This window comes from Ptychodera flava, chromosome 20, assembly GCF_041260155.1.
Source record: "Ptychodera flava strain L36383 chromosome 20, AS_Pfla_20210202, whole genome shotgun sequence".
NCBI lineage: Eukaryota > Metazoa > Hemichordata > Enteropneusta > Ptychoderidae > Ptychodera > Ptychodera flava.
The window spans coordinates 2,799,644-2,818,280 of record NC_091947.1 but is presented as its reverse complement, the minus strand read 5'-3'; the positions used below and the strand labels follow the sequence as shown (position 1 = coordinate 2,818,280).

Below are 18,637 nucleotides of genomic sequence, written 5' to 3'. Positions count from 1 at the left end.
AGAATTAGAAATTGCTAGTTTGTTGTCTTGCCACTTTCCAAATTTCCCCTTTTTTCCAAAACTTTCAATCTCTGATGCCCCCTTTTCAGCTTCCATGGAACTTTATTTCCACTTTGTAATGCATGCACACCATTTCCAACAAATCTGCTGCACACTTCCATTTGGTTCATTTCGCGATTATGGTTTGTTTTAGTTTTGCTTTATTTCACTTTCTGATTTTTGTGGTTACATTTGGTTGCAGCTGTTGGCATACGCGGGTCTTGACACAGAGTACACCCCAGAGCCCGAAGAGACAAAGCCCCAAACTGCCGAGAAAGTTTGTGCCCATTTCTTCTAGTTTTTTTTCCATGTCAATCTCCATTGGAAACGTATCACACATCTGTAGTGTACCTGTGTATTTCAAAACAAAAAAATCTTGACTCTGCTTTCTCTCTTTCTCTCTCTGTTGTCAATTCTGTCTCTGCCATCTAACTTTGCCAATCACCATCATATCATTAAATGCAACCATCATGGTAAGCAGTGAGCTGGAAAACCCAGTTGATAAAGGTAGACACATCAGTCTATCACCCATGGGGACATTGTTAATGTCACATTTTCAGATAGCAAACAAGTGGGTGTTTTAAAAAATGTTCACTGCATGATATTAAAGAAAAATGATCCAAATTGTTGTGTGTGGAAGATAAAGTCGTTTAATATAATCAACTGGGTTTTGGTGATATCATTTCCAGGCATCAAAGCAATAAATTCCAACAACAGCTCTTTCTGCTCATAAACTTGCTGTAAAGAAAAGTGCCTTTCATTATGGTTTAATCAACGTCAATTAGGAAATTGCATTTAAACTTCCCATCAAAAGCAATTGCATCTTCTTAAGCTGTAATGTTTGTACAAACTCCTGCTTGGGATTTAGCTAACTTGAGTATGGTGGTAATTTGGAATCGCTGCTGTGCATGGATTGTGAAGAATTTGAACATTTTCACTGTCAATGTCATGGTTTGGCCCAAACACATTGTTATCAATGGTGAGTGTGGACTTGTTTAAAGGAAATAAGAAGTTCTCTTCATGTTTCACTTTAATAATGTCACTTTTTGTCTAATACTGGTCCGTCCACTAATCTATTCCCCCAAATGTGTTATTTTATTGTGACTGTACCATCTTTGTTAAAAGAATGGGGCATTACAAAGTGGTGATAAGTAAGGCAAATCACAGAGAAAGCAGTGCTTGTCATGATTCAACTCAAATTAATGAGTGCTTATACAGTGCCAGACATTACAGCTTTACCATGTCAATCAACATAAACATAATATTGTGTTTTGTTTACTACGTTTGATGGGAAAACATTTATCAACTTGCCAATGTTCACACCCATCGCATGTCTCACCACACCATCATCTCATAAAAATTCTTTATGCATTATCTCATCCTCTTCCTTTCTTGTGTCTTCTTTGCTCTGCTGTTCACTGCTGTTTACCTGAATGCACACATTTGCATTTCTGATAAATCTGGCATAATCAGCTGTTGCTACACTTGTAAGGGTTGGTAGGATTTTTGACTGTTTTAACTAAAGTCTCGGTGTCTGTGTGAAAAATGACAAAAAATGATGTGTATATGTTGATCATCTTTTTTCATTCCACAGAGTTTTATATTTGATCAATTTTTCTGTCCATGAAGGAAGCATTTGTAACTGCTCATTATTCAAAGCATTACCAATGGTTATATTGTCAGTGTAATCACCGCATATTGACCTCATTCAGGGTTAAGCTGTTTATGGAATCAAGATAAAGGAAAGCGTTTTTTATGTTCATTTTCTCTGATACATGGTCACATAATGTGTAAGCAATTCACAACATATTGTAAGCTATTCATGTGTGAAAGTTGCAGATTTGGCCTAAAAAAACCAACACTTTTGTTGACTTAGTTTCTCTTTTTGGAGTTTATTCAGAAGTGAAAATTTCCCTGCAGGTTATCAGTGTCAAAGACAACGACAGCCTTGCTGCCAGGTTGGCAGTGGAGATGAGCGCAGATCTGCTCATTATCTTGTCTGATGTGGATGGTATTTATTCCGGCCCACCGGGTCTGGAGGGTTCCCAGCTCCTGAACACTTTCTATCCCGGAGATAGTACATCCATTGTCTATGGATCAAAGTCCAGGGTTGGACTTGGAGGCATGGAATCTAAGGCAAGTTGCCAAAATTTCTTCATTTTCAATTCTGAATGAATTTGTCTTATTTCAGTGAAAAAAAAATTAACTGAATGGGGATGTTTGACTTGAAAGTACTGTTTTAATGAAGAGCATATCAGGTAATTGTACAGTGATCAAATATATGTAGATTGATTCCTTTCATAAACCCTCATGGGCACGATGTAGAGATATGTTTAATGTCAAGAAATTAAAATGTTTAAAAAAGATTTTAAAACAGGGAAATAATTATAAACCACTTGTAATAACTCATTTTAAAGCCTGGTTCCAAATCTAGATATTCAAAAAATTCAACATCTTGTGGTGATGAAAGTTAGCCTGGTCAGTGTGACCCCAACCAAAGATGTTGATTGGTACATGTAGGAAAAGATTGGTGGTGCAAATAATGCTTTTTAGTCTGAGGATGTTTCTTGACCCTTGTGAAACTAGTTTTGTCTGCTTAAGGCAACCCATGCATTGTCAAAGCATTGTAATAAGTAAATAAAAGAAATATTTTGAAAGAAACAGCATTGCTTGAGAGCTGTTCATCTATTATGACCAAATATTTCTTGTTCGATGTGCCTAAACTAGACTAAATGCACTGATGTCCACACTTAGCCATAGTTGACTTATCCACTGATTCATTATTACTTTTTGATGGAGATGGTTATAGCTGTTCTACTGAAAATCAAAGTACAGTAGTGTTGTGCCAAAAACTCTGTATTGCAAGGGTTGAGCAAGTCCACACCTGACTACAGCTGATCAAGTCAACTCTTTTGAATAGGTTAAAGCAGCACAGTGGGCCCTGGATAGGGGTACATCAGTCGTGATTGCCAACGGTACCACCTTGGACAATACCATCATGAAAGTTATCAACGGTCGGAAGATTGGAACCTTCTTCACAAATGCCAAGGAAGCCGGAATGACTGTGGAAATGCAAGCACAGAGAGCGAGAGAAGGCGGCCGAGCCTTGCAGGCACTCACTCCTGATCAGGTAAGGGGTGGAATAGTGGTAATTTTTTTAAGATCTGGTACCGACAGAGCTTTTGTAAGCTTTCAATATCTGATCATACTTCTGCCAAAGCTCTAGGGGCTTTCATCTAATGCAGTGATGCCTAAGTGGATATGCTTTGGTTTGTGAATACAAGACGTGTCAATAGACCATGAGAGTCCATGCATTAAATAGGCACTGTGATATTAGTGAGATGCCTCATCGAGCGCCGGTATCCATGGTGATGTCATGCTTGAAGTGCGTTCACAGCATTCCTTGTTGTGAACCATCCAACTTCCGAGAAAAACACACCAAAAAAAAGCCTGTGGATATCTCTCTTGAGCTTTGGTTGGAAAAATAATCAAATACAATGTAGCTGGCTTTATCATTTCTGCTTTCGTAGCACGATGCATCTTGCATCTTCGTTAGCAGTAACGCTTGATGTACATTTCATCATTATGCTTGATGTTTGTGAAATATCCGTCTATTCACTGAATTATGCTGAGATTCATGGTGTTCACTTTGTCAACATAGTTGATATTTGTAATGTAGGATGAAATTGATGAGAACTGAACTTTGGTACAAGGTGGAACCCATTTGTCAAGGATGACATTGTGTAATGTGCATAGTGCATTGTGTTTTCAATACTAACATTTTGTATTTCAACCTAATCCGGGCAGAAGAAGAAAAAATGTGCAATAAAAATTTTTATCAGAAGTCACACAATTTAATTGACAGGTGTAGGTTTATGCAACTCTAGGATGCCTATGTACATGTATCTGTCCATTGGCCGGATACTGCTTCAAAAGACCTGCATCTTTTGAACAGAATTTCAAGATGGAAGCAAGACAATTTTTGCTCTTGTAACACCATAAATGAACATGAAGCAATTATCAGAGTCTGTAGTCCAAATGAAGTGCTATTGTCTGAACGTGAAGCTTTAAAATATTGTTCCTTTGGGAATTTATCCCAGCTCTACTAATTCCAAGATGGATGTGTTTCTATGGAGATGTCAGATTCTTGAAAATAATCTCTTAGCTGTCAACACTGCATTCTACATCCTTAATCTTACAGAGAGCGGATATCATCAATAGACTGGCTGATCTCCTGGTGGACAGGCAGGAAAGGATCATATCGGCAAACAGGAAAGATGTGGAAATAGCCAGACGAAGAGGTAAGATTGCACGAACATACAATTTTTGGCTTGGGGCCAATTTCATTGGCTGGTCCCTGCCTCAGTGATAAGCACAAAGAGGCAGGTAATGGGAAACCGCCATATATCGAATTACGAAATCTGATTGGTTGAACCATAGGGCGCTTTCATTGGATGTTCAATTTTACTTTGAAGTAAAGATAAAATTATCACAGTTTCATGATGCAAAGTTAGCTAGAATTTAACTAAGGATTTAATAATCATGCTTACAAGTTTTGAAATATTGGCAGCTACCAGACAGGACTAAAAAGCACGCTAGAAAAGAGGATGCACTATGTGCGGACATGCGCGATGAACAACTTCCGGGAGACCAAAAACAAGCACATTTCAAAATAGCGGTTTGCCTGTATCTGCGTCTTACTACGTACTGCTTGTCTGGTCGCGTGAGACGCAGTGATCAGCAAACCAATTTCATAGTACAGTAAGCAGTGTACCTTCAATTCTAAATTTGTATGCTACAGACTCAATGAAGTCCTCTTTGATGCATGAAACTTTAAAATATTACAGGTTATTGGTATAGGATTGACACAAAGAAAATTTCCAGACATTTGTAATTGGTCAAAGTGTTCAGATATGTCATGGATTGGAAGACACATGTGCAGTCACAGATGTTAAGTCCTGACCAGTTTTCAGTTTTCCAATTATATTTACACTTTCAAGAAACTTCTTGGTGAATTTGTAAATGAAAACATTGCCCTTCATGTTATGTGGGTAAGCATATAGAAACAAAATAAAGATAGGACAGTCACATATTGCATGAATGCTCATCATACTTTCAAATACACATTACTGTTTCATGCTGTGTACTCCCATGCCTAGGTGGATTGTCTGGTCCCATGTTAGCCCGACTGGCCTTAAGTCCCGGCAAATTACACAATCTTGCTGATGGGCTTAGGCAGATAGCAGCATCCTCGCATGAAAATGTGGGTCGTGTTCTCAAGAAGATCCAAATGGCTGATGGAATGGAGCTGTGTCAGGAAACTGTGCCCATTGGAGTTCTGATGGTTATCTTTGAGTCTCGTCCTGACGCCTTGCCGCAGGTGAGCACAGCGTCTGTCCATGCTGTGATCGCTGTCTGATAACCTTCCCTATCTATAACAAGAAAGCAGGACAAATATCTTGTCAGCGTTAATGCATTTTTTTGATTCGAAAGAGTGGAAACATCTGGTGTATCTTGCTTTTCAAAAATGACATGTGCAGTGTAGCAATATAAATCTCTTCATTGCATGTACATGCCTCATGTATCCAATGTCGCGTGCTCCATAGGATTTAATAGTAACTTATCCATGATGTGGCAGGCTGCATAGTCATCATTTGACTGAAAGTGAACCAGAACTACTTTCAACTTGAGCAACTTTCAGATTTAAAAATGTTCCAATTACATGTTTAAACGCTGGTTTCTCTTTCTGTGACATCAGGTTGCAGCTCTTGCCATCAGCAGTGCTAATGGTCTGTTGTTGAAAGGAGGCAAAGAAGCTGCTTACAGTAATGCGTGTCTTCATGGTCTTGTACAGGAAGCCTTGTCACTTCATGCACCAAAGGATGCAGTGCACCTGGTATGTACGGTTTAGCTTGTCCTTTGTTCAAGGATAAGCTACCTCTTTGATGTTTGAACTGTGTCTTGAAACATGACAGAGTATTTGATATGCGGAAAAAAGCATACTTGAAAATAAAATTACAGTGACTTTTTCGGTCTCTTAAATCTTCAATTGAAGATACTAGTTGAGTAGACCCATCACTTCTACGCCTACTTAGTCAAGACTTTGGTTCTCTCGTGCCCTTTCCAAAGGTCTTCAGTGGTCGTAATTGGAATGAGTCTCCTTTTTGAAATGCTATATTTCTTTCACTTCGTAGTCATTTTACTGCTATCACCTCAACTTTGTTTGACAAAATATTCCTGAACTTAGTATGGCATAATTAAGTTTAGCTGCAATATTTCCGTTTTCTTAAAATTAGCATTTTTAGCTCACGTTTTGTGTATGTATATATACCAAAGAGAGCTTATATGGTAGGTTGGTGGCATCTGTATGTATGTACATGTATGTATGTATGTAAGTTAGTATGTGTGGATGTACTGTATGTTGTCCACAACAAAAAGTCCCAAACCACAGCACCTACCATCTTAGTATCTGGTTTACAGCTGCTCCAAGGGGTGGACATGTGAATTTGTTCAAATGAATTATGTCGCTGTCAAAATATGCAAACGAGGTAAAGGGAAAATCCTGCAAATTGCTAAAACTCTATAACCACAGGCCAGATTTGGTTGAAACTTGGTGTGCAGGTTCTTTATGGTGACTTTTGTTTGATTCGTTAAAATTGTGGTGAAATAATTATAGTTGTATTTTTGAGGCAATTTTCCCGTTTTTGGTAAAAAAATCTCTATCTTTAAAAGCGCCCATCCCATTGCTGAGAAACTTGGTATGCATAATCCTAGGGTTGGCCTCAGTCAGAATTTTTTCAAATTGTGATGAATTTCATATTTGTATTTTTGGGGAAATTTTTTCCATTTTAGGTCAAAAAATCATTTTCACCCAAAGTTCTTCTTGGATTGCTTTGAAACTTGATACTCTTAATCCTAGGGTTGTCTTCTGTCGGATTTGTTAAAATTTTGGTGAAATTTTCATATTTGTACTTTTTGGGCAATTTTTCGCATGTTTGGTCGAAAAATCATTTTCACAGAATTAAGTATTCTGATTGCTTTGAAACTTGGTATACATGTACCTAGAGGCAACATTAGTTGAGTGTCTTTAAATCGTAGTGAAATTTTCAATTCTGTATGTTTGGGAAAATTTTTCCAATTTTTGGTTAAAAAATCATTTTCTCTGAAATCGCTCGTCCGATTGCTTTGAAACTGTGTATGCATGTTCTCAGGGGGAAACTTAGTTAAGTGTACTCACTCTGGCCTGCCACATAGAACCAAGTGTGAGCCAAGTGTTATTGACGCCATGTTTGATGGGTGTTTCGGCTGTGGGAAGATCACTGATTTGTTCAGCTGATCAGCAACACACAATATTGCGGGCGTATACTCTTGTAGTTGAGTCTCACTTCAAAAGCAAACTTTGGTAGTCACGTATCCTGATGTAGATTCAATGTTTCTTGTTTGCTCACATATTTGCCCAGACTTTGAATTCCACCTGAGGGGAAACTGTTGACTAGTCCTGTAAATGTTTCATGCTGTACTGTCCAGACACTCTTGTTTGCTGTTACGCACATGTTATATCAATGAATAAATGAAAATCGTAAAGTTGTTATTTTTTCTGCACAATTTGCCATGAAATTGCAAATGACGGATTTAGTCATTACGTCTGCTATGTAGAGGCTAATTAATGTCAAATTTATTGATAGTTTGTGAGAAGAAATTCAAGGTGTGTAAGTTTTGGTTGCCAGATTAACCTTTTGATATTTGCATGGAGTAGATTGCCAAATTTCCATTTCCTCAAATGGCATCAGTGCCCCACATCATGGTGAACCATTGAGGACACAGGGGTCGTAGTCTTGGTCACAAAGCTGTTTGATAAAGCAATCAACTTGTGCGGGGACGCGATGACACAAGTCTGCAAATTGGGCAAACCATTATGGAAAGTAAGCAAGTTGGCTCCTGGCGTCTGTCACAATTTTACAACCCTCAGCAAATTGGAAAACTGACAGCAATGAATAGGAAAGTTTATTTGCCAGTAATTGACTGCCAGTGTCGGTGAAGTAGTGAATATTTGATGAAAACGAATCCACATTCTCTGACTGTGAGTGATGTCAAGGGGATAAATAGCGCCCTCTATTGTAATTGATACACATACATGTACAGTCGTACAGTGATTCCATGGAGCAAAAATGGTAATAGTCAACATAGCAAATACAGGCTAAATAATCAATTATGCATTAACAGTAGTGGTGAATTTTACCTTATTGGACTAAGGTCATCCTTGATCCTTGTCTCTGCTCCTGTGTTTGATGATGTGGGATAGGGAAGAAATTCAAACCTGTATTTGTTGCATCCAATTTCAGGTTGAAACCAGAGATGAAGTCAGTGATTTGCTAGAACTGGAGGGACTGATCGATCTGGTCATTCCTCGTGGCTCAAGTGAACTTGTCCGCAAAATCCAAAATGAAAGCAAAGGCATCCCAGTGCTAGGCCACAGCGAAGGAATATGCCATGTCTATGTGGATAAGGATGCAGACCCTGATATGGTCGTCAAAATAGGTGAGATTTTCATGGTGGACTATGTTGACAACTTTACATTCAAATATCATAAGACTTTGGACGTTAAGGCAGGACATCACTTTATGTAAATACGGTATTTCCTAGGTACCTAAAATGTAGACTTGCCCCAAGTCTGTTGGCAAATATGAACAGTAAATTGAAGCAATTTACTCTGGCAGACTGTCGTGTAGTTCGTGGGGTGAATGGGAATATGACCTACAAACTTGTAAACCTTGCACGGTTTTAGTTGCTTTAAATAATTCATAATGATGTCAGGCTTATAAATATGTATGATGGACAGGCAACCATTTAATTATGTGCCATTATTCTTTATTACACTGATTACAGATGTTTTGTTTCAATAATGTTCAATGCGGCAACTTTTTGTGTATGTTAGCTGGATCTGTATTTTTCTTTATATAGGACACATTTTCTCTGTTTTTTTTCTCCAGTACATTGGAGGGGCCACTGTGCTTCCCCCTCACCAAAGCGACATGACAATTGTATCTCCATTGTGTTGTTCTTGATTAAGTACTTAAAGCTTAACCCCTGATTTGATACTTTTGGCCAAACCATTGATGGGGTATTCAATGCCAAATTCATGATTGGGTACTTAAGGCACAGCCCTTGATTGGGTACTTAAGGCACAGCCCTTGATTGGGTACTTACGGCACAGCCCTTGATTGGGTACTTACGGCACAGCCCTTGATTGGGTACTTACGGCACAGCCCTGATTGGGTACTTACAGCACAGCCCCTGATTGGGTACTTACGGCACAGCCCCTGATTGGGTACTTGAAGCTTAACCCCTGATTTGATACTTTTGGCCAAACCATTGATGGGGTATTCAATGCCAAATTCATGATCGGGTACTTATGGCACAGCCCTTGATTGGGTACTTACGGCACAGCCCTTGATTGGGTACTTGCGGCACAGCCCTTGATTGGGTACTTACGGCACAGCCCTTGATTGGGTACTTACAGCACAGCCCCTGATTGGGTACTTACGGCACAGCCCTTGATTGGGTACTTACGGCACAGCCCCTGATTGGGTACTTACGGCACAGCCCCTGATTGGGTACTTGAAGCTTAACCCCTGATTTGATACTTTTGGCCAAACCATTGATGGGGTATTCAATGCCAAATTCATGATTGGGTACTTATGGCACAGCCCTTGATTGGGTACTTATGGCACAGCCCTTGATTGGGTACTTATGGCACAGCCCTTGATTGGGTACTTACGGCACAGCCCTTGATTGGGTACTTACGGCACAGCCCTTGATTGGGTACTTATGGCACAGCCCTTGATTGGGTACTTACGGCACAGCCCTTGATTGGGTACTTGCGGCACAGCCCTTGATTGGGTACTTACGGCACAGCCCTTGATTGGGTAGTTACGGCACAGCCCTTGATTGGGTACTTGCGGCACAGCCCTTGATTGGGTACTTGCGGCACAGCCCTTGATTGGGTACTTGCGGCACAGCCCTTGATTGGGTATTTGAAGCTCAACTCCTGATTGGGTACTTTAGGCTCAACCCCTAATTGGGTACTTTGGGTACAACCACTGATGGGGTGCTCTAGGCACTCTTGTTTTGAGGAGTATGATATTTGTAACTGTTGTTGTGTTTGCATTTGCAATACCTGTCAATGTAGCACAGTCTTGACAATTTATCTGTTGCAACTTTACATAAATATAGCATAGTTTGAAAATTTAATAACGGGTGTGAGAATTGAAGTAAAGAACATACTGTACTGTATTGGCAATGAATTATCAGCATGGCCTCTGATATCTTCAGTCTTTCATACAAACACCAAATTTGCATTATACAGGTACTGGTTTGACTTCTTTAATATGATTTTTAGCTACTATAGACTATCGTCTATAGAAGCTATTGGGATGGGTATCCGTCCGGCGTCAGTCTGTATGTATGTATGTATGTATGTATGTATGTCCGTTTGTGAGGCGTCCGTCCACTCAAATATCTTGAGAACCACAGTACTTACTGATTTGATATTTGTTGTGTAGATGAAAGATATGATTTTGAGAAACTGTTCTTTTAATTTTTTGATATTGTTGAAAATGTATAACTTAGTGCCAAAAAAGGTGTTTTTGGTAAAAAATCTTCTTCATAACCACTGGTCAGACAGCTTTGTTATTTGGTATACAGGTCCCTAGGGATAACCCAACTTAGATTTGTTCAAATTGTGATGAAATATGCAAATCTGTATTTTTAAGGAATTTTTTGTCATTTTTGGTCAAAACTTTATTTCATCAAAACCGCTCGTCTGACAGCTTTGATATTTGGTATACAGGTTCCTACAGATAAACTAAATGGTCAGAAATGTTCAAATTGTGGTGTTGTATACCTTTAAATAATACTTTTATCCATTTTTACTTGATATTCAGTTGATTTTTAGTCGATTTTGCTAAAGCTACCATCTGCGCATGCACACAATTGAAGGACAAAAAATGCGAGTTGAAGAATCGAAAGAGACGCCATCTTGTTTCTTGTACGATTTTTTACGTTGTAAACATTTCAGTGTATATTTGAATATGTTTCATAAATGTAAAGTTGACAGTGATAGTACTTTAGTGACGTCGTGTATATTATGGTATGAAAGGTGCCTTCGATCGACTGAACAATGATGGCCTCTGTAGGCGATAATCAACGGGTACCGGCGAATCTATTTGTTTTGCCGGCGAAGCTGTAAGATCTACCGAGGAAGGCAATGCACCGGCCCGTATGCAGCTGGGTCCAGAGCGAGGCCATGCTTAGTGTGCACATGTGCATATAACTTGTTAGCATCATTGTGGAGTTGAAGATATGCCATCCTCCCGACGCAGCGATAACTTTTGTATTTTCTGTTGCTTATTTTGGGTAATTTCGTCAGTTGTGTATTGATTTTGACATAATTATTGACTTCGATCGCTTAAGACAGTGTGTGCTTATATGTTGATTGATTCACTTAGGAAGTACGCGCATTTCAGACTCATGGCATGATCCGACATGGCAATTTGGCATGATCGTACATGATCGAGATTGCATTCAGCATGATCACGGTCTGTTTCTAGCTCCATGCGATAAGTAATGTTGTTTGTTACACTGTTGTTACCTATATTTCCACGAAAATACCATCAGAATTTCCTCGTGGCTACTTGAAATCGTGCACTTGCATCCATGTAATTGTCAACATCACTATGCTTGAATGTAGTTGACTCTTATTACATCGACTGCAGAGTGCACATATGTGTACCTGTGCGAGTCACCCCGTATCATAATCAAAACATTTTAGTATCGCAACGTTTGAGCTGCCCGAAGCCAGAATTTACAGTTTATGAGAAATTTATCTCACATGTAAAACTGAGTTCTACTGTGAAAAAATGCAAGCTATGTTAAATAACTATCGTGAATAGCAGCATATTATAAATATTTTGTACCTACTACCACTGTATCACTATCAGAAAATCAGAAGGAAACAAACAAGTCAGAGCATGGAGCATGATGCTGTCCAATTTTAACATTTGTCTCTTAGCACACACCAGATACTTATGACTGTCTCACAACATTTCCATATCATTCTATATTCAGTTTTTATGATATTTAGTTTGCTTTTCACAATATTGTATGTCCTTCCCTGCATAACGTAATTCAAAATTAAATTTGTTTTTGCCTACATACAGTTTAGGGGTAAACTTATTTAGTCTCATAGATTAAGATGTATGGTTGACTTCACAGTCTCCAAACTTTTTTCATTGGAGATGTATTGTAGATAGGTGTACACTCCAAACACTAAGTACATGATGGTGTGGTGAGTGTAACAAGCAAATGTTTTTTAGTCAATGGCCCAAAATTATTCTCTATTTGATTGACAATAGATACATGTGTAATCAATGCCAACAATCCAGTTTAAGTAATTTGGTTTAGATTAGCCATTGTCCACTTATGGTACAATAGTTTGTAGCTAAATTTTTCTCCCGTTCTGCATTTCATAAGTTCACCATTTCCTGTTTTACATATTTTTTATCCCATTGAGTTCCATGTCCTAATTCACTTTCAAACATATCAAAGCTGTTGATACTTAAGATTCCATCCTTGAACTTATGCTGGAGCAGTAACCAACCAGTTCAAATAACTTTCATTTATGTCCAAACAATTTGAATTTTTGACAAACTTCACATTTTATCGCAAATGATAAACATAAAGGAGGTCCAAAGGAGTCGTTGTTGTCGCCGGGCCGCTGTTGAAATTATGATGGAATCTACAATTTTGTATTTTTGGCGCATTTTTTGCCATTTTTGGTCAAAAAATTTGTTTCTCAAAAACTACCTGTCTGATACCTTTTATATTTGGTATTCAGGTTCCTAGGGGTTGTCTCAGTTTGATATACTAAAATTTGATTAAATCTTCAATTTTTTTATTTCTGAGACAATTTTTGCCGTTTTTTGGTCAAAATCTTTGTTTCTCAAATGTTACTCATCTGATAGCTTTGATATTAGGTATACAGGTTCCTATATATACCAGTATATATATTGAAATTATGATGAAATCTTCAATTTCATACTTTAGCAGCTAATTTTGCCATTTTGGTGAGGCCATTCTGAAATGAGCCATCAAAGATATCCACCTTCTTCATCAATACATGTATCACAAAAAGTTATTCTCTACATAACACAGCAGAGCTCTGTCAACTGTAAGGTCTCTTGTTTTTTTAAAAACCCACTGGTCAGACAGCTTTAATATTTGGTACACAGGTCCCTGTGATGACTGTAGTGAGATAATTTCATACAGTCAGGAAATATTTAATTTTGTATCCATGTCTATAGTAGCTTCAGGGATATTGGCCCTATGTTTAATTAGTCCCCACGGACACCGTCCGGGGGGACTTATAGGTTTGGTCATGTCCGTGCGTCCGTCCGTGCGTCCGTGTGTGCGTGCGTCTGTGCGTCCGTCCGTTCACGCAGATATCTCATAGACGCCTGGAGCGATTTTGTTCAAACTTGGTTCAAGGATAGTACCCTACCTCATACAGATGCACGTCGATTTGTTTCACAATGCAATCAAATTTGGCCATGTTAGAGGACTTTTTAGTTTTCACCTCCATAGACCCCCATGTATAAGGCAGTCCATAGACTCCCATGTATAAGCACAGGCGACCCATAAAGTATTACTGAGATTTTCACACTAGTTTTTACCTCCATAGACCCCCATGTATAAGGCAGCCATAGATTCCCATGTATAAGCACAGGCGACCCATAAAGTATTACTGAGATTTTCACACTGTTTTCTCTATCATTTTCTCTCCTTTCTTCATGCTCTTACTGATCGGAGTAAATAAAATAAATGGTTTATTAGTCCCCACGGACACCGTCTGGGGGGACTTATAGGTTTGGTCATGTCCGTGCGTCCGTGTGTCCGTCCGTGCGTGCGTCCGTCCGTCGTGCGTCCGTCTGTCCGTTCACGCAGATATCTCAGAGACGCCTTGAGCGATTTCATTCAAACTTGGTACAAGGATAGCACCATACCTCATACAGATGCACGTCGATTTGTTTCACAATGTGATCAAATTTGGCCGTGGTAGAGGACTTTTTAGTTTTCACCTCCATAGACTCCCATGTATAAGGCAGACCATAGACTCCCATGTATAAGGCAGACCATAGACTCCTATGTATAAGGCAGTCCATAGACTCCCATGTATAAGGCAGACCATAGACTCCCATGTATAAGGCAGTCCATAGACTCCCATGTATAAGGCAGTCCATAGACTCCCATGTATAAGGAAGTCCATAGACTCCCATGTATAAGGCAGTCCATAGACTCCCATCTATAAGGCAGTACATAGGCTCCCATGTATAAGGCCAAGATAAATAAAAATTTAGTTTCTCATCGTATTCATATTGCAAAAAGGATGCAGTGACACAGTTTTTAGTCCCCACAGATAAAGTCCAGGGGGCTCATAGATTGGTCATGTCAGTCCGTGAGTCCATCCGTTCACGCAGATATCTCAGACACTTTGACAAAATGTCATGTGACCTTGGTGACCTTTGACCTCGAATATACATATTTGTCCATAACTCAGTAACCACAAGTGGTAAACCTTTCATATATGGTATGATGGGACACCCTATGACGCCACATATTGTACCTCATTAATTATGTGCATATCTAATTTTGAGCGAGCCAATAGAGCTAGAGGTCTGATTTTTGGTATAAATGGATAACTTAGCAATACAATTTTTTTGACAAAATGTCACGTGACCTTGGTGACCTTTAACCTCAAATATACATATTTGTCCATAACTCAGTAATCACTAATGCTACACCCTTCATATTTGGTGTGATGGGGACACCTTATGACACCACATATTGTACCTCATTAATTATGTGCATATCTAATTTTGAGCGAGCCAATAGAGCCAGAGGTCTGATTTTTAATATGTAGGGATAACTTAGCAATACAATTTTTTTGACAAAATGTCAAGTGATCTCAATGACCTTTGACCTCAAATATACATATTTGTGCATAACTCAGTAACCACAAGTGCTACACTCTTCATATTTGGTATGATGGGACACCTTATGACGCCACATATTGTACCTCGTTAATTATGCGCATATGTAATTTTGAGCGAGCCAAAGAGCTAGAGGTCTGATTTTTGGTATATAGGGATAACTTAGCAATACAATTATTTTGAAAAAATGTAATGTGACCTCAATGACCTTTGACCTCAAATATACATATTTGTCCAAAACTCAGTAACCACAAATGCTACACCCTTCATATTTGGTATGATGGGACAACTTATGACGCCACATATTGTACCTCATTAATTATGCACATATCTAATTTTGAGTGAGCGAATAGAGCTAGAGGTCTGATTTTTGGTATATAGGCATAACTTAGCAATACAATTTTTTGACAAAATGTCACGTGACCTTGGTGACCTTTGACCTCAAATATACATATTTGTCCATAACTCAGTAACCACAAGTGCTACACCCTTCATATATGGTATGATGGGACACCTTATGACGCCACATATTGTTCCTCATTAATTATGTGCATATCTAATTTTGAGCGAGCCAATAGAGCTAGAGGTCTGATTTTTGGTATGTAGGGATAACTTAGCAATACCATTTTTTTGACAAAATGTCACGTGACCTCGGTGACCTTTGACCTCAAATATACATATTTGTCCATAACTCAGGAACCACAAGTGCTACACCCTTCACATTTGGTATGATGGGACACCTTATGACGCCACATATTGTACCTGATTCATTATGTGCATATCTAATTTTGAACAAGCCAATAGAGGTAAATGTATGATTTTTAGTATATAGGGATAGACTATAGGATAGAAATTTTTTGACAAAATGTCATGTGACCTCGATAACCTTTTACCTAAAATACACGATTATGTCAATAAATAAGTAACCACAAGTGCTATGTCCTTTATATTTAGTAGGATGGGAGACCTTATGACAACACATGCCTTACCTCGTTAATTATGCCCATATATAATTGTGGGCAAGCCAATAGAGCTAGAGGTCTGAATTTTGGCATATATGGATAAATTAGCAAGACAATGTTTTTTTCGAAATGTCACGTGACCTTGATGACCTTAGACCTTGAATATGCATATATATGCATAACTCAGTAATCACAAGTTCTTTACGCTTCAATTTTGATAGGATAATAGACCTTAAGATGTCACATCTTGTACCTCATTTATTATGCACATATGTATTTCTTGGCTGGCCAATACAGCTAGAGGTTGATCTTTTTTCCCGATTTAGAACCAGAACTTAGACATGCCTCTTGTTTCAAATTGGGAACAATGACATAGACCTATGTGTCCATAGATCTGAACATATACACTTTAGTGATACTTCTTAATGACCTCATTTCCCTGCCCCCTCAAGACTAATACTCCTATTACAAGTGGGGACTATGTCATTGTCAATGATTGTTTATTTTTTAATTCAAGTTAATTTTACTTGGCTTTAACTCAAAAGCTGGATGGGACACACAGATGACGAGCAGAGGTGATGAGAGCCCATTTATAAGCATTTCTCCTTGACAGCAGCAAAACAAATAACACACAAGTTAAAAGAACAAAACAAAAACATATGCCAAAACAATACACGAACACACTTCATACACATAAAAATTAGTAACGTACCAGTTAGGTATGTGAAAAATGATAAACTGTATTAAAAATTACACAGGTCTACAACTAGAGCGGTTGCACTTTTCCACCAGTGTAGAAATGTTGAAAATATCTTTTTTTGTGGAAATCTCTTTTGTTGAAAATGTAGATGTGTAAACTTGGATTTTGCTGTCTGTGATAGTTCATAGATCTTGTTCATAGATCTTCAGCATGAGATAAGTATTAAAATTTTTATCTCTTCATGTCTAATTTCACCAAATGCATAAATACTCAAATTATGTGGTTTTATAAGCTTTTAATATAAAATACATATCAATGGTATTCTATTTTTAATAGATTTATCAACTTGTAGATAACTTATTTTATGTTTTTTCATTTCTGCATTTTCAATCATTATCAGGCATGCAAAAATCATGATTATAAAAAAGCATATTGAAATATCAAAGAATGGGTTCCTTGAATATAGCATCAGGAGGGCATTGTGTTTGATGCCACGGAAATCAAACTTGAAAAATATCATGTTTTGTAACAACTTACAATAATGAAGGTCATCAAATGCTTTTAATGTGATTGTAGTGTAGATCTAATGCATATGATGTATACTTGTTCAGTCCGTATATTGTGTTTCATTATTTTTTTCCAGCTTATTTCAGCCCAGTAAAAATGGTGCAAAGTTATAAATTAATATTGTTTTCAAAGTCCAAAATTAGTATCATTTCCTGCCTAACTATGTACCGCTATCCATCTCCAAAATCCAATCTAGTTTTAATGTAGAGCAGAAAAGACATGGTTGTACCAAAGAATTGGGATTGAAGGAGTAAACATAGATTAGTTGTTATAACTTTGTATTTGATTTGATGGCATATTTTCCAAAGGGTTGGCAATTTCTGAATAGTGTTTGTCATTTTTTCAAATCTAACCCAACATACAGTAATTGCATTAACGTTTTTTCCTAAAGATCTGTGAGCTTATTGTCTTTATTTGAACATGACCTGATCATATTTTGTATATGGTTTTGTTAAAGCAGGAGCTAGCCTTTCTTAGCTTTTAATTTCAGACAGAAAAATTGCTCATCAAATCATTGTGTTCTACATCCTTGTGTTTGATACACAGTGCATTTATGCAAGTTGTTTACAAAATACATTAAAGATTTCTTGTACATCGTGCTTGTGAACTTACTGTTGCACATACCAAGGGCTGTAATACATGGAACCTTGGATATGCCAAACTTTGACCCTAGTAGCATTTCATGTTGATTCAGAAAAAGAATGTGTGTTAGTGTGGTCTCTCTTCAATTTCTTTAATTTCGTGCCATTGTTATGTTTTTCTTAGTAAAACCTCACTCAAGCAGACCAACTATTGAAGGACTAGATTACACTGTAATAGATCAGATCTATTGCAGCCTCAGTAATTCCAGTGGTAAACCCTCCTCAAAATGTGCATGTCATTGTAAAACTGGAAAGAAACATGCAGATTTAAATTGAAAAAAAAAAACTTTTGAAGGAATGCATTCCAAAATGTCTTGCTATATTCAATAGTGCTACTCTGCAATGACTCGAGAGTTCCATCATTAATATAAACAAAGTAAATTTTTTTCATCCAAAAACTCTGTACTGTTTTTGAAATTGCTCTTACAGGGATGGTGAAATTGATTCTTTGTTACTGACTATGTTCTGATTGAAAGTATCAAAATTGCATGTATCAGATCATAAGCCACTGTAATAAAGCACAGAGTACCATAGACAGAGTGGCAACAGCTATTGTTTAAGGCGTGAAGCGGTTACGTAAGCAATCCATGTTTGCCTCGCCTCACGAAGCTCTTGTCTCTCTTTTCCGAAGAGTGCCGACCATGCACCCTTCGGTAATTTTCGGATTTTCACCAATTGTTA

General features: G+C 38.0%; 1 protein-coding gene across 2 annotated transcripts in view; it reads left to right on the top strand.

Annotated features, from left to right (window-relative positions):
- LOC139119747 (delta-1-pyrroline-5-carboxylate synthase-like) overlaps positions 1–18,637 on the top strand; it is a 48,379-nt gene that overhangs the window by 14,280 nt on the left and 15,462 nt on the right. The window contains exons 5-11 of one of the 2 annotated variants that reach the window (XM_070683623.1): positions 242–316; positions 1,960–2,175; positions 2,960–3,169; positions 4,241–4,340; positions 5,199–5,419; positions 5,798–5,935; positions 8,382–8,577. In XM_070683623.1, coding sequence (XP_070539724.1) covers positions 242–316; positions 1,960–2,175; positions 2,960–3,169; positions 4,241–4,340; positions 5,199–5,419; positions 5,798–5,935; positions 8,382–8,577 — 1,156 coding nt within the window. The remainder of the gene's footprint in view (positions 1–241; positions 317–1,959; positions 2,176–2,959; positions 3,170–4,240; positions 4,341–5,198; positions 5,420–5,797; positions 5,936–8,381; positions 8,578–18,637) is intronic. The other variant, XM_070683624.1, reaches the window with a different exon arrangement.